The sequence below is a fragment of the Carassius auratus genome, unplaced genomic scaffold (genome assembly GCF_003368295.1).
Source record: "Carassius auratus strain Wakin unplaced genomic scaffold, ASM336829v1 scaf_tig00214327, whole genome shotgun sequence".
Lineage (NCBI taxonomy): Eukaryota > Metazoa > Chordata > Actinopteri > Cypriniformes > Cyprinidae > Carassius > Carassius auratus.
Genome location: NW_020527617.1, coordinates 1031238 through 1047561, shown reverse-complemented (window position 1 = coordinate 1047561; position 16324 = coordinate 1031238). Strand labels below are relative to the sequence as shown.

The 16324-nt window shown below is 36.8% G+C and overlaps 1 protein-coding gene across 1 annotated transcript; it reads left to right on the top strand.

The window, feature by feature from the left end:
* The first annotated feature begins 1163 nt into the window (after window positions 1–1163).
* Window positions 1164–7494, top strand: LOC113091865 (protein FAM8A1-like). Its single transcript, XM_026257529.1, has 5 exons — window positions 1164–1607; window positions 1905–2025; window positions 2476–2599; window positions 2853–2992; window positions 6566–7494. Exons 1-5 carry the CDS (start codon window positions 1283–1285, stop codon window positions 6708–6710), a joined length of 855 nt encoding a protein of 284 aa, XP_026113314.1. The 5' UTR covers window positions 1164–1282; the 3' UTR covers window positions 6711–7494.
* Window positions 7495–16324: the final 8830 nt, after the last annotated feature.

The window sequence follows — 16324 nt, the reverse complement described above, 5'->3', positions numbered from 1 at the left end:
AGCGCAATTCTGATTTTAGGCCGCTCTAGGACTTCATCTGTTTTTAATTTAGTGTCTCTCTCTGCCAATATCCAAACCCATGTAAGAAATCTTGGTGTTACATTTGATTCGTTACTGAACTTTGTGAAACAAATTAGCACAGTGGTAAAGGGCTGCTTCTTCCAACTGAGATCAATTGCTAAACTGAAACAGATTTTGCCTCACAAAGATCTGGAGTCTGATGTCCAAAATTCTGCAGCGATGCTCCTTACAAAAAAGAGGGATCACATTAACATATGGGTAGAGTGGAGGAAAACGTTCCCTTGGGATAAAATGTCCCCTACTGTTTTTCCAAAATAACTAAATAAGTCAAGATACATTTCTGTTGTCTGCAGTAAGAAAAAAGCATGTTTTAAAGCTTGTTTTGTAGAACATCACATTTATATAAAAATAGTAAGTAGATGGTGAGTATGTGTTATTTAAGAAAACTAGAATTAGTTTCAGAATTAATTAATTTTTTTTTATTTATTTTTTTTACCTATTCTGCGGGGTAAAACGACCCCATGAGGCATGGTTTAATTACTGTAGTTACTCTGTTCTGAACATCTATCCTTCGCTTTTTCCATAGTTTTCCATCATAGGTGGTTGAATAAAATATTTGGACATTTGGACTTCAAATTAACATCAAGTAGCTAGTTAGCTAGCCAGTTAGCATCAGCTAACAAGATTAAAATGTGTATGTTTAAATAGGCTATTTATAATTTTGTAATTCATAATTATTGATTATATTCTTTTTCATTTCAAGCAAAAACTGCCACTGCTCTGATTTTGTTGTAAATGTATAAAGCAAACTGCTTTGTCAAATTGGTACAAATATAATTTTTGTAAAAAATCTAATAACATGATCATGAAAACCCTGTACATTTTTCATACTTGATTTACAATTTTTGTAATTGTCACTAAAACTATAACTATTCCGGACACATTTAAATTTTGTTTCACAAAAAAAAAAATGTAATAAATAATACGGTAGGCCTATGTAAAATTGTATAAGCTCAAATTAATTGTACTTTATGCTGACGGAGACGGAGGTAAACTGACACTCTATGATATGAATAGAGGCGGCACGTGCCTGCCCTATATGATGCGGAATACGCCAAAAATTCAAAGCACACGATCAACTCGACAGAGCATGCGCGAGATCATGAGGACGATGCGGCGCAGACGCACTGAAGCACAAACAGGGGAACTGAATTCCCCGGAACAAGTGGAACTCTAAATAAGACTTATAAAATTAGTAAACATGGCGACGAAGAACAGTGCGGAAGAAACGGTCGAAAACGGTCAAGGGTCCGATGATAATGACAACATGACAACGACAGAGTACTGCCAGCGGCTGCAGCAGTGGATGTGGCGCTATCACAGTGGTTATGTGAGCTGGCAGAGCTGGGTGCTCATGTCCGCGCCGCTCTTTCCTCCTCAGCTCGGGTGTCAGACACCCGGCGGCAGCTCCTCATCTGTGTGTGCCGCGACGCCCGCTGATATCGCCGCTTGGTTTAACCAGACGAGCAGCCCAGCAGCCCCCGTCTCATCCAGCACTGCTGACCGAGGCCCAGCACAGCCTGCAGGTAGCTGTCAATCCACTGCTCCGAGGAGACGGAGTACTTGGCTCATTAGACACGTTAACAAACGCTAATGAAGAAATTGACTAAATTAATTTACTTTTATGTATCTCCATAATCCCACATCTCTGTATTATTAGTATTATATATTCATTCCCGAAGTATATGGAAAATTGCAGTGTAAAAGCATTTATCCCACCTCTGAGCAGCAGCGGATAGTCTGTAAAGACACCTAACTGCCAGTTTAGAAGCTCTTCTGTGCCTTTAACTTCATGGTCCTGACTTCATCTTTTGTTCTTTCAGGTAGAGAGTACACCATCCCCTCCCCTCTCCGTAGATTTCTGGCCGAAACTGTGGATTTCTTCATTCTCTTCTGTGTTAAGGCAACCATAGTGTTGTGGATCATGCATCTGAGTGGAATAAAGTGAGTCAAGAATGTGCTGAGAACAAGAAAGGAATTGATCCAGTATGAATTCTTCTTATTGAATCAATTACAGTTATAGATTATAGTTATAGATATAGTACTGTTGTATATATAATATCACAGTTTCCACAAGATATTAAGTAACACAACATTGATGTTTTTTTTCAGTTCAGCATATTAGAATTATTTCTGAAGGATCATGTGACACTAAAGACTGGTTTATTGATGCTGAAAATTCAGCTTGCATCACAGGAATAAATTACAATAAACTATATATATATTTTTTTATTATTAAATGCAAATACTTTCACATAGTTTACTATTTTACTGTATTCTTGTAAAAAGAGTCTTCTTTCATGACCATAAAAAAATCGTACAGATTCCATACTTTTGAACATGGTGTACAGTTGAACAGTATGACAGCTTGTGTAACTTTGATCTTGTGAACAGAGATGTCTCCAAGTTCATGATGCAGTTTATCGTGGAAGAGATCGATGAGAACACATCACTGGAGGACCTGCAGAAGATGATGGCCGTGGCTTTAGCATACAGAGTCCTAGTGTGTGTCTATGAAGTGAGTGAACATCTTTCATGTTGTGAAAGACACAGTCACAAGACTTGTCTCTCAGTCTGTTTTTAATTGACATTTTTAGATCAGTTTAATCAGAAAAAAAAAAAAAAAATGTAATTTCAGCCGTCATATTTTCACTGAGTAGCAGCATTTGGAAGAACAACTGTAGTCTAAAAGTGATATGAATGCTATATGAGTTTATGTTGTTTATCAGCCCACACATTTCCTTCAGCCTGTGTTCTGTCTTCATCTGCAGATCATCTGTATTTGGGGAGCTGGTGGTGCCACTCCTGGAAAGTTCCTGCTGGGGCTCCGAGTCGTCACATGTGATACGACAGTCCTAGTGCAGCCGAATCGGGTTTTTGTAGTACCCGCATCCAATGTCAGCTTATCTTCGTGAGTTATTTGTTTTTTTATAATGCTGTGGCTATATATACATATATATGTACAGTTTCCACCATAAGTATTGGAACAGAAAAGACAAAATTGCTTTCTCTGCTGTGGAGTCAAGACATTTGTAAATATGATTAAAAGATGAATATGCGACAAAACTATGGAATGTCACATTTTATTATTAGGTCTTTTGACATATACATGTTTAACCAAATAAAGAGGACAGCACTTTGAGTTCATCCCACTCTTTGATGTGAGCATTGTATTGGAACAGTTGAATTTAAGGCAGATGTAAGAAATGAAAACCTAATATTTAGTTGCAGATCCCTTGCATGCAGTCAGAGCAGTGAGTCTGCAACCCATAGACATCACCAGACTCTTGGTCTTATGATTTGAAATGCCTTTCTCCAGCCTTTAATGCAGCCAATTCCAACATTTTTATTGTTTTGGAGAGTTTCTGTCATTAGTCTCCTCTTCAGCTGCTGAAATTAATGTTCAGTCGGATTTAAATCTGTAGATTGATTTGGGCGATCTAAGACTTACATTTCTTTGCTCTGATAAAGTCCTTTACTGAACTGGCAGGGTGTTTTGGGTCATTGTCCGGATCCAATCTTAAGTGCTTTCTAATGAGTTTGGTGACATTTTCTTGAATATTGGTAGCCAAGATGATTTTGTACCCTTCCAAAGTCATTCTGCTACTGCCATCATACATGAAGTCATCATTAAAATGAAGGTGTCCTGATCTAGAGACAGTCATGCATGCCCATGCCATGACACCACCTCCACCAATCTTTACAGATGAGGTTGGATGCTTAGGATCATTTGCAATTCTCCTTTTTCTCCACACTTTTGCTTTCCAATCACTTAGATAAAGGTTCATCTTTGTCTCATCTGTCCATCAACTCAGTTCCAAAATTCTACTGGCTCACATTTATGAAGAATCTTGCCTTTCTAATTTTGGTGCTGATCAGAGGTTTGCATCTTGCTGTGTAGCTTCTGTAATTGTGTCAAATTCTCCTGCGGACTGTAGATTGACAGAGCACCACCCCAGCTTTCTGGAGGTTGTTGGTGATTTTACAGGCATGTATTTTAGGGTTCATTTTCACAGCTTTTATGATTTGTCTGTCATCAAGACAAATGTTGGTTGTTGATGTGGCCAGTATTTCCAAACTCTTGATTTCTCCATGCCCTTTGTTTTTCTTATAGTTCTTATTGACTTCCTCTTTTCTTTTAGCATCCAAATTGCTTGCTTTTCTTTCAGAGTCGGCTTCCTCGTCTTCATCCTGGTTTGTGTGTGTCATCGTCAAATCCAAGACTTAGAATGCAGAAGTAATGGATATGACTGATAAGACAGATTCCCTGCTTTTAATATCTAAAGAATGCAACAGGACACAGCTGATCACTCAGAAAGACCTGTGAGGCGACAGTTCCAATACTTATACTCACATCAGATAGTGAGATCAAACTCTACAAGTGCTGATCTTCTTAGCTGGTAAAACATCTTATGTGTTGAATCACCCAATAATAAAATGTGACATTCTGTAGTTTTGTCTCATATTCATATTTGAATCATATTTACAGATGTCTTGACTCCAAAGACAACAAAACTATTTTGTCTTTACTGTTCCAATACTTATGGAGGGCACTGTATATACCGGTGTGTGTATGTGTGTATATATATATATGTGTATGTATGTGTATGTATGTATGTGTAGTAAAAATCCAAATTTTAGATTAAAATTTCAGATGGCACTTAGAGGCTTTTGCATATATATATAAATTTCCTTTAAATTATATGGAAATAAACAAGCTGAAACACTCTAACTGAAAAACTTTTATAGGCTTTTCTATGGTATTAAGCTTCAAATGTCAGCTATACATTAGATTGGTTTCTTATAATAATAAAAAAATATCCATGGTATTATAATGTTATACTAAAACTAAAATTAAAACTGATGATACACTGGGCAACTTTATTTGAGCAATGTGTCTCGTTGCAATTTCCCATTGAGAATGGGTATCAAATTTCTATCTGAATAATTTAGATCGGTCCAGGTGGTCCTGTGTCTCACTGGGTTGCCCAGAAACATATATATATATATATATATATATATATATATATATATATATATATTAGGGGTGTAACGATACGCGTATTCGTATTGAACCGTTCGGTACGACGCTTTCGGTTCGGTACGCGGTACGCATTATGCATACCGAACGGTTCGTTGGACTAATTAATTATATTTGAAAAAAAAAAAGAGAAATATAATGATATGCGTTCAACAAGGTAGCCCAATAACCCAAACGACGTAACAGGCAACGCCCCTGACACTCCCGAAGAAGAAAAAAACACCAACTTATGTTTATGTTATGTTATGACTCAGTCAGGCGCTCGCTCACTCAGTACGCGCTGAAGGCTCGTTGCAAAATGGCCAATGCGTTTAACAGACTAGAAAAAGAAGATGACTCTCAAACATATTGTTTGAGATGCATGATTCCATCTATGAGCCGATCAGAGTGACATGAGAGCCCCTCCTTAGAACATTATTTGTAAATCCATGTTATGGTAAGTGTGCACGTGAAGTCTTTGCACACTTTCTGAAATCCACACTGTGGTAAGTTTGCACACTACACTAGTGCTCTGCATTCTTTCTAAAATCCTATATAGTGAGGGCTTCGCGCGGTTGCTTCATTGCTTTAAAAAAAAAAAAAACACCAGCGTGAATACTTGAAACATGTCAACTCATTTACGCCGACATCACCTTATTGTGTCAGTATCTGGGAAAAGACGAAAAAAAGGAGAAACATGCACGCAACAAACTATGCCTGCAGCATTTAGACACCAGTATTATAGCTTACAGGGAATCCAAAGTGCACCCAAACACCAGACCTGTTGGTTATTTTAGGATCTTATATTTCTGGTCTGTTAAATGCATTAGACATTTTGCAATGAGCCTTCAGCGCGTGCTGAGTGAGCGAGCGCCTTAGGGTCCGTTCACATATCGCTCCTAAAAACGCGTGGAAAACGCTAAGCACGTCTTTCTCCTCCTTTCCAAAGCGCTCGGGCAGAAGCGCTCATGAGGCGTCTGTCTTTGCTAAGCAACAATGACGTGCTCTCTCCATGAGACGCGGAAATTTCAGCAAAGGATAAATGGATTTGCAGCTCTAAAAATCGCTTGCAGTAGCTCTGCTACTAAATTTATTTCAAAATTGCAATCCATATACAACTATAATCAGCTGTTCCTTCATCTTGGCTGAGTTTTCAACGTTGTTACGGGAAAGGATGAAGCTGATTGGTTAGTTCTTGTCACATGACCCGCGGTGCGCTTGCGGCATTCTGAAAAGTTGAGATGTTTTTGCATTTTGCTGTATCTAAAACGTACCGAACCGAACCGAACCGAACCGTGACATCAGTGTATCGTATCGAACCGAACCGTGAATTTTGTGAACCGTTACACCCCTAATATATATATATATATATATATATATATATATATATATATATATATATATATATTACACCAATTAACAGTTTCATAGGTAGTATAATAATGCAAATGTTCTTTTTTGCAGCTCCACTGTACGGGCTTTAAACAAAAACCTCTCCATCGCCTTCCTGTTCCCTATCTTTATCACGTTACTATTTTTCCAGCACAACAGAACTGTTTATGACGTTGTGGCTGGAACCATCGTGGTTCAGAGGAGAAGAGCCAGATGACCAGCCTGCGTGTGTCAAAATCATGCGAAAGCAGCTCCTGTCAAGCATCAAGTGCTTTCAAATGTTCTCAGTACTTTTTTTCTAATGATATCCATATAGTATTTCCTGCAGATTTGCACTAATGATCCATGCATTAAAGTCTGATCACATAGATATTGTTTACAGCACTGAGAAATATCTACCTTCTTAGAAAAATGATCCTTTATCAGACAGTATTTAATGTTGAATGATGAGTGATATCAAGCTCAAGACGTGTGTTTTATCTAGACATACTTGGAAATTTCATCCGAGTGGAATGTTTCACTCTAAACACCGGCTTAATCCACAAGGTTTTCATATCTTCTCCTCAGATTCAACCTGTAAGGCCCAGATGGGTCTGTTATTAATCTTACTAAAGGCAGGGAATTGAGCTCGGCATTCACTGCATATCCTTCCACACATGCACACAGACGTCCGGAATGTTCCATTCCTTTTGTCAATTCAGTCAGAGGCTGATATGCCTCACTACATTTCTCAGGATTTCTTAAAAAACTTGTTTAATGTGGCGTATGTTTCAGTTCTGATCTTATATATGTGAAGAGTTAAGAACTGTATTTTGAAATTCACATTATCTGCCCTACATCATTCAGCATGCTAAACTCATCAGCTGTTTTGTGTTATCATTGTGCATGGTTCATAAATTCAAATTATTTTAAGACCAGATTTGATATCACTTATGTATTTTATGCACAAATATTATCAAATCTATCTGGTGTGTGGCTAAATTAAATGAACTTCTCTGAGATACATTATCTTTCTCATGTTCTAACTAATGTTATTTTAGATACTATTATATTTATTATTAATATTTTGAAATAGTTTTTCCCCAGTTTTGTTTTCATTTTAGTTTAAGTTATTTTTGTAATTGTATTAATTACTGTTTTTTAGGAATTTATTCATTTTTAACAAATATGTCTTTAGTATTAAATGTTTATTTCAACTTTAGTTATTTTCGTGCATCAAATTAATCTAAATAAAAAAATAAAATTGTTGCCTTGGCAACTAGCTGAAATAAAGTTTTGTTATTTATCTTAACATTTATTTTATTTCAAGTAACTAATGCTTTTTTTATTATTGGTTTTAGTCATATGTAGATACTATAATAACTGCTCGTATCATCTCAGTATGGGGTTAAGCATGATAAAATGGGTTAAGTATGGACCCAAGCATAATAAAAAAAAAAAAGAAACACTTCTTGATAAGCACTAGGTGGTGATATGTGCTCATAAACGCAAGTTGAAACCCTAATTTGACAATCACTGGTGAGGTTTTCGAAACGCTTCAGTTACACAATCACATTCCACAGATACTAGTGACATTCTCACAAGCAGAAAATGTTTCTAAGCTGATCACATGCCAATCAGGCAAAAAACTGCGAGATTGCACTGTTCTGGTAAGAATGACTCATCACTGATTTAGATCTTTGAAATAAATATTACATCTATAGAAGTATTTCCGTTTTTTTTTTTTTTGTCTTTTTGTTGCTTGCCCTTTCTGGTCTCTGTAGGTCTTGGAGTCCCAGGGGCAGTTCGTCGTAATCAAAACCTGAAAACAGACAATATACAACCCAACTTCACACACTTAATGATAAAGCAAAGTTTTGGCATGGTTTTGAACAAATACCACAAGTTAATCTGAAAATACACTATAAATTGGTGGTTCTGTGCATGTTTACAGCCTAATTGCTTTTTCACAAAGATGCATCCACACCACTAGGTGTCAGTTTAAGTCAAACTCAGGATCCCAGACACACACACCATGTGTGATTTTACGTACTTTCACAGTTAAAAAAATAAATCGTAAAAATGTAAATGTCATTGGAAGCATGTGGTGTTCTGTGTTTCATTTAAGAGAATATCTCGCTGTTATTTTTTTGTGCGGTTTGCCAGCTTTCCTCAGAGACAACGTATCTTTACTCACCCACAGCACCACCCATCTGTCTGCCCTTTATCTCTAATATGAATTTGACTGGGTTGCACATCTGGTTTGGCTGTCCAGCAGTGCTTGGCAAGGCCACTGGGTTCACAGCTGCTGGCTCTTCCCACATCCTCTTCAGTTGGGATTCTGGTAAAGCAGTCCCCGTGGATAGTGCTTCACCCTGCTGAGAGGAATGATTGGCCGGCCCAAGACAACTTGATATGGTTGTTTTGTTTGCCACTGAGCCGCAGCGGGTTTCCACTAATGATTCGAACCTTACTTGTAGCATATGGCATATTAAAAAGCTGATTTCTCAGTGATAATGTTAGATGAGAGTCGCATCCACATAGGATAGCAATAAAGAGTTATAGCTCACTATTTTGTATAAGGTATTACAAAAACAAGTTAAGGATCTTAAATTGGCCAAGCTTAATAATAAGGATAAACTGAGTATATATTTAATACTGGAAATTCTCGTTCTGCATGGGAGGGGAAGTCTGTGATGGAGATAAATAAAAAAAAAAAAATTTAATATTTCTTTTTATAATTTTATAATCGTTTTAACGTGTATAATTTTAGTCAGAAATGGCAGCTTCCTCTGAGCAAAATAGCGTAAAACTTTTCCGTGGTGTTAAAGAGAGGAAAAGTCCAGGCTCTGATGGTATTGGATGCCGTGTTATAAAAAATTGTGCAGATCAATTGGCAGATTTATTTTGTTTCATTTTTAGTATGTCACTGCACCTTCAAGGATCCTTGTCTCTGGAAGGAATCTGTTATTGCACCTGTGCCTAAGAATAATGTTCCACAATGTTTAAATGAGTACAGGCCAGTAGCACTTACCTCTTTGATTCTGAAAAAATTTGAGATGGTTGTGAAGGATAAGTTTTTGAACATGGTACATTAAATTTTTATCAATTTCAGTTTACCAACTGGAGTTAATGATGTGATTCTATTAAACATGGTTTTAGCACATCTTGAGGGTGCAAATACTTCTATACAATTAGTTTTTATTGATTTTTCATCTGCCTTTAACTGTATCCATCCACATATCTTTTTTCTTCAAGTTCTTTCACTTCTTTTATTTGTGCTTTATATGAATGAGTGTCAAACACAACTAGAGAGGCGCCATATTATAAAGTTTCCGGATAATTCAGTGAATGTTTCCCTTTTAAAAAGTGAAGATCTTGATCATCAGGCCCACTAGCGCATGTTCTCCCTGCGGAAGCTGTTGCAGTTTTAAAGTGGACTGTACTTTCATGAGGATGTTTTACTCTTGTTGTATTGAATCTGTCATTACTGGTATGGGTCAGAAACAGATTGCAGGGTATTGTTAAAGTGTAAGATTGTTGGAACCACTTTAAATGATTTGAACGACTTGTATTAAGCTAGGACTAGGACTGAAGAAGGCTGAGATAATTATGAATGATCCCAGTCATCCCTTGCAGAAGGTTTTTAAGTTCCTTCTACTCGCAGATATTATTTGCCTTTATGTAGGACCAATAGATTAAAAAAATATTTTATACCAGCTGCCATTCTTTTTGTAAATTACAAATAATTTTATGTACATTATTAATGGAAGTCATTGGTTTTGTCTGTGTGTTGTGGTTGCTTGTTCGTTTGCATATGGTTAACTGTTGGCTGTGAATCAAATTGCCCTTCGGGGATAACAAAGTTGACCTTGACCTTGACCTTGACCTTGACCTTGATTACTATGAATGTGTTTTGGTTTTCTGTGATTCTTCAGCTGAAATTATAATGATTCAAAAAACATTACACAGTCTCTGACGAATTTTACTATTATTTATTTTATAAAACATTACCATCTAGAAGCTTGAGATCAGTACAATTTTTCATGGTTTGGAAGGAAGTCTTTTTCTTTTTTTAAGTCAGTTTCAAATAAATTTTAAACAACGTGTTTGGGATTTTTTTTTAGATATGTTGATTCATAATAAAAAGGTCCTGTTGGTAGCTACAGTACTGACAGTTAACAAGAAAACTCGGACATAGGTAAAGCTGAAAATCAGTTTGAAACATTAAACTGACCTAGAATTTAATGACCGGTTAGACAATATTTATAAAAAAATATTTGAAAAATAATTTTGTGTCTGGTGGTGGTGTTGTACTTGTATGCACACATGCACACATTTTGTGAGAAAAAGCAGATGCGCTCTAACAAAGGTGAATGCCTCTGATGTTGAACAGAATAATCCAAAATCATTTCTTGCTACATAAACTTTCATGTGTCTCATTTTTGCGTTCTGTTTTTATCCCAGTAACCAAGAATCATTTTTTTAACGTGACCCACTACCTGTAAAACAAAATTACTTTATTAAATCTCTAGTGCACCTGAAAAAACGGCCTCATTATAATGACTGCTTTTGTGCTTTGTGTATTGTGTGCTTCTCTCTGTGAATCAGGAGAAACGAGCGCTGCGGTGAGGTGACTAATTAGGGAACTTCACAGTGAGAGGAGCTAGTGAGGATGCATGTGACAATAAAGAGCCCTGTCGACAGGAAGGACCTCTCCTGAGCTGATCTCACAGTGATCCACAGCACTGAAAGCACAGCAAAGTATTAATGCCTTGACTTAATGAGGCCTGTTTGGGGAGTAATACAGAACAACCACCTTTGTTTACAATAGGTTACATTTAGCTCCTTTTTTCTGATTCAAAAAGTGCACAAAGTATCATTTTTAATCACACTCTTATCGACAAGTGCATATCTGCCGAAACAGAGAACAAGGTTGTAAAACGTTATTACACTCAATTTAATTAAGTGATTTTGCATAAGGATTCATTTAATAATGTATGTATGATATGCAAAGTATGTGCAGATACATATAGAAATGCATATACAATATACATACGAAAACATGCAGTAGTCTTAAGTAGTTTCAGTGTAAAGGAAACCATATTTCTTACTTTTAGTTATCTTAATTCCTAGTTCTTTGTCTTTGTGCAGAGTTATCTCACAGGCTTAAAACACGCATAATACATTTTAATTACAACAATCAAAGCAAAGCGGTATTTTCAGCAGTCATTACTGCGGTCTTTAGTGTCACATTTGTTATCATTAAAAATGCTGAAAACTGTTTCTCTGTGTTTTTGTTGAAACAGTGATACATTTTTGTCAGGAATCTTTGATGAAAGAAAGTTCAAAAGAGCAGCATTTATTTCAATATAATGAAATGTCCTTGCTAAATAAAAAATATCAATCTCCCTCTCTCTCTCTCTCTCTCTCTCTCACTGTCTCCTAACTTTTGAACTGTAGTGTACATTTATATACACAAGCATGTAATGAATTCATTGTTAGAAATGGTGCTGCTCCTAAAAACCTATATGCAATGCACAGTCCCAGGCAAAGAGGGTTTATGACCCTGGTTGCATTCATTCCGGTTCACCACCAGCTGCCACTACCAACCAACCAATGACTGATCAATATCCAACAACCACAGTGGAGTAAAATGCTTCCTCTGGTATCAGTACTGTGGCATAGTTCCAAGTTTGATGAATGAACAACACAGCACAGTCATTTTGAGGATAATCCATGGATTCCTTTCAGAATGGAAAATTGTGTCCCTGTCTTCTCTGCTCTGCGTGGAGTCTTTAAATAGCCTCCATTAATCCTTATGCATACATAATCATCAGCTCTCTTAAAAGTTGCAATCACCAATGAAGCCAAAGCCATGAATTACAGGCAGCCCATCTTTTGCAGAAACTGAAAGGCAAGAGTTGTTAAGATGAGGTCTAATCGGGTTTCCTACAGTGGGACAGAAGGAGAATTAGAGAGTCTTTCAAACAGGAGTCATGCTGTGTCTGAAAGAACCGCACTGCTGCTGTATGCTTATACAGCTGTGGTGAAGTTTGAATTGAGTGACCTTATTTAGTGTGATTTTCCAAACCGGTGAGAGTCAGTATTTTCCCCAGACACATGTAGTGTGCTAAACAGCTTTATTCAAGTTTGATATTCAAGAGGTCCCACTGAGCTCTGTGAAGTTCCTGGAGAGGAGGATCTGCAGTTGTTGTCTTCTGCACAATGAGATATGTAAAGGTTTTAATCGGAACTGAGTCTCGAGTGGGCCGAATGCAAATTGAATGAGAATTGCAGAATCATTGCATATTCTTTCTGATGCTTAGACATGAAATTTGGTGAGTGAAAATTTCCTGCAGGAATCCATTAAGATTTAGACTTTTACTAAGCCTGGAGTTACATATGCTCTATAAGGGCCATAAATCCAGTTTCGACACAAATTATCCTTTTGTTGTAACATGTACAGTATTGTTCAAAATAATAGCAGTACAATGTGACTAACCAGAATAATCAAGGTTTTTCGTATATTTTTTTATTGCTACGTGGCAAACAAGTTACCAGTAGGTTCAGTAGATTCTCAGAAAACAAATGAGACCCAGCATTCATGATATGCACGCTCTTAAGGCTGTGCAATTGGGCAATTAGTTGAATTAGTTGAAAGGGGTGTGTTCAAAAAAATAGCAGTGTGGCATTCAATCACTGAGGTCATCAATTTTGTGAAGAAACAGGTGTGAATCAGGTGGCCCCTATTTAAGGATGAAGCCAACACTTGTTGAACATGCATTTGAAAGCTGAGGAAAATGGGTCGTTCAAGACATTGTTCAGAAGAACAGCGTACTTTGATTAAAAAGTTGATTAGAGAGGGGAAAACCTATAAAGAGGTGCAAAAAATGATAGGCTGTTCAGCTAAAATGATCTCCAATGCCTTAAAATGGAGAGCAAAACCAGAGAGACGTGGAAGAAAACGGAAGACAACCATCAAAATGGATAGAAGAATAACCAGAATGGCAAAGGCTCAGCCAATGATCACCTCCAGGATGATCAAAGACAGTCTGGAGTTACCTGTAAGTACTGTGACAGTTAGAAGACGTCTGTGTGAAGCTAATCTATTTTCAAGAATCCCCCGCAAAGTCCCTCTGTTAAAAAAAAGGCATGTGCAGAAGAGGTTACAATTTGCCAAAGAACACATCAACTGGCCTAAAGAGAAATGGAGGAACATTTTGTGGACTGATGAGAGTAAAATTGTTCTTTTTGGGTCCAAGGGCCACAGGCAGTTTGTGAGACGACCCCCAAACTCTGAATTCAAGCCACAGTACACAGTGAAGACAGTGAAGCATGGAGGTGCAAGCATCATGATATGGGCATGTTTCTCCTACTATGGTGTTGGGCCTATTTATCGCATACCAGGGATCATGGATCAGTTTGCATATGTTAAAATACTTGAAGAGGTCATGTTGCCCTATGCTGAAGAGGACATGCCCTTGAAATGGTTGTTTCAACAAGACAATGACCCAAAACACACTAGTAAACGGGCAAAGTCTTGGTTCCAAACCAACAAAATTAATGTTATGGAGTGGCCAGCCCAATCTCCAGACCTTAATCCAATTGAGAACTTGTGGGGTGATATCAAAAATGCTGTTTCTGAAGCAAAACCAAGAAATGTGAATGAATTGTGGAATGTTGTTAAAGAATCATGGAGTGGAATAACAGCTGAGAGGTGCCACAAGTTGGTTGACTCCATGCCACACAGATGTCAAGCAGTTTTAAAAAACTGTGGTCATACCACTAAATATTAGTTTAGTGATTCACAGGATTGCTAAATCCCAGAAAAAAAAAATGTTTGTACAAAATAGTTTTGAGTTTGTACAGTCAAAGGTAGACACTGCTATTTTTTTGAACACACCCCTTTCAACTAATTGCCCAATTGCACAGCCTTAAGAGCGTGCATATCATGAATGCTGGGTCTTGTTTGTTTTCTGACAATCTACTGAACCTACTGGTAACTTGTTTGCCACGTAGCAATAAAAAATATACTAAAAACCTTGATTATTCTGGTTAGTCACATTGTACTGCTATTATTTTGAACAATACTGTAGCTGAAGGAGTAGTTCAACCAAAAATTTTAATTCACTGAAATTTTCCTTACCCTCAGGTCACTGAAGATGTAAATGAGTTTGTTTCTTCATCCAGAGTATATCTGGAGAAATTTAGCATATTTTTTGTAATGTTTTTGCTTGTAAACATTGCTTGATTTGTGCATATTTCTCTCTTCACGAGACAATGTAATATGGATAAGGATAATATTGGACTCTTATTCTGATGGCACTCATTCACTGCATAGGATCCATTGGTGAGTAAGTGATGTCATTCTATTACTCAGAATCTGTTCCAATGAGGAAACAAACTCAATTACATCTTAACTATTTCTTTAAAGATAATATTTTTTGTTTTATCATATTATATATATATATATATACATACAGTGGGGATCGAAAGTTTGGGCACCTTTGCAAAATCTGTGAAAATGAGAGTAATTTTCAAAAAATAAGAGAGATCATACTAAATGCATGTTATTTTTTATTGAGTACTGTCCTGAGTAAGATATTTTACATAAAATATATTAACATTTAGTCCACAAGACAAAAAAAATGCTGAAATTATTAAAATAACGTTACTCAAAAGTTTGGGTACCCTTGGTTCTTAGTACGGTGTTCTGTTACCTGATGATCCTCGACTGTCTTTCTGTTTTGTGATGGCTGTGCATGAGTCCCTTGTTTGTTCTGAACAGTTAAACTGAGCAGCGTTCTTCAGAAAAATCTTTAAGGTCCTGCAGATTCTTCAGTTTTCCAACATCTTTGCATATTTGAACCCTTTCCAGCAGTGACTGTATGATTTTGAGATACATCTTATCACACTGAGGACATTTGAGGGACTCAAACACAACTATTTAAAAAGGTTCAAACATTCACTGATGCTCCAGAAGGAAACAAGGTGCATTAAGAGCTGGGGGGTGAAAACTTTTGAACACGATGAAGATGGCCAAATTTGTCTTAATTTGTTGAAATAAAATTTTTTTCCATTTAGTTCTGCCCTTCGCAACAGAAGATACTTGTATATTTCCCGGTACACAAATTAAGTAAAATTTACCTTGATCTTCAAATTCCAAATGTTTTCACCCCCCAGCTCTTAATGCATCTTGTTTCCATCTGGAGCATCAGTGAATGTTTGAATCTTTTTAAATAGTTGTGTTTGAGTCCCTCAAATGTCCTCAGTGTGATAAGGTGTATCTCAAAATCATACAGTCACTGCTGGAAAGGGTTCAAATATGCAAAGATGCTGGAAAACTGAAGAATCTGCAGGACCTTAAAGATTTTTCTGAAGAACGCTGCTCAGTTTAACTGTTCAGAACAAACAAGAGACTCATGCACAACCATCACAAAACAGAAAGACAGTCGAGGATCATCAGGTAACAGAACACAGTACTAAGAACCAAGGGTTCCCAAACTTTTGAGTGGGGTTATTGTAATAATTTCAGCTATTTTTTTGTCTTGTGGACTAAATGTTAATATATTTTATGTACAATATCTTACTCAGGACAGTACTAAATAAAAAATAACATGCATTTAATATGATCTCTCTTATTTTTTGAAAATTACTCATATTTTCACAGATTCTGCAATGGGTGCCCAAACTTTCGAGCCCCACTGTATATATATATATATATATATTCATTCTGGTCCTCAAAATTCGCCGAGCTCATATAGCAATTGAACAGCACAGTTTTTTAATTTTTTGAATCCCTCTGCTAGTCTGCCTTAACTGGAAATATTTCAGTTGGCGGAAAAAAAC

Excerpts from the sequence above, each read along its gene's own strand:
- LOC113091865 (XM_026257529.1), top strand. The coding sequence starts at position 1,283 with ATGGCGACGAAGAACAGTGCGGAAGAAACGGTCGAAAACGGTCAAGGG. Across the intron at positions 2,026-2,475 it reads ATGCATCTGAGTGGAATAAA|AGATGTCTCCAAGTTCATGA; the intron begins GTGAGTCAAGAA and ends TCTTGTGAACAG. Across the intron at positions 2,993-6,565 it reads TCCAATGTCAGCTTATCTTC|CTCCACTGTACGGGCTTTAA; the intron begins GTGAGTTATTTG and ends TCTTTTTTGCAG.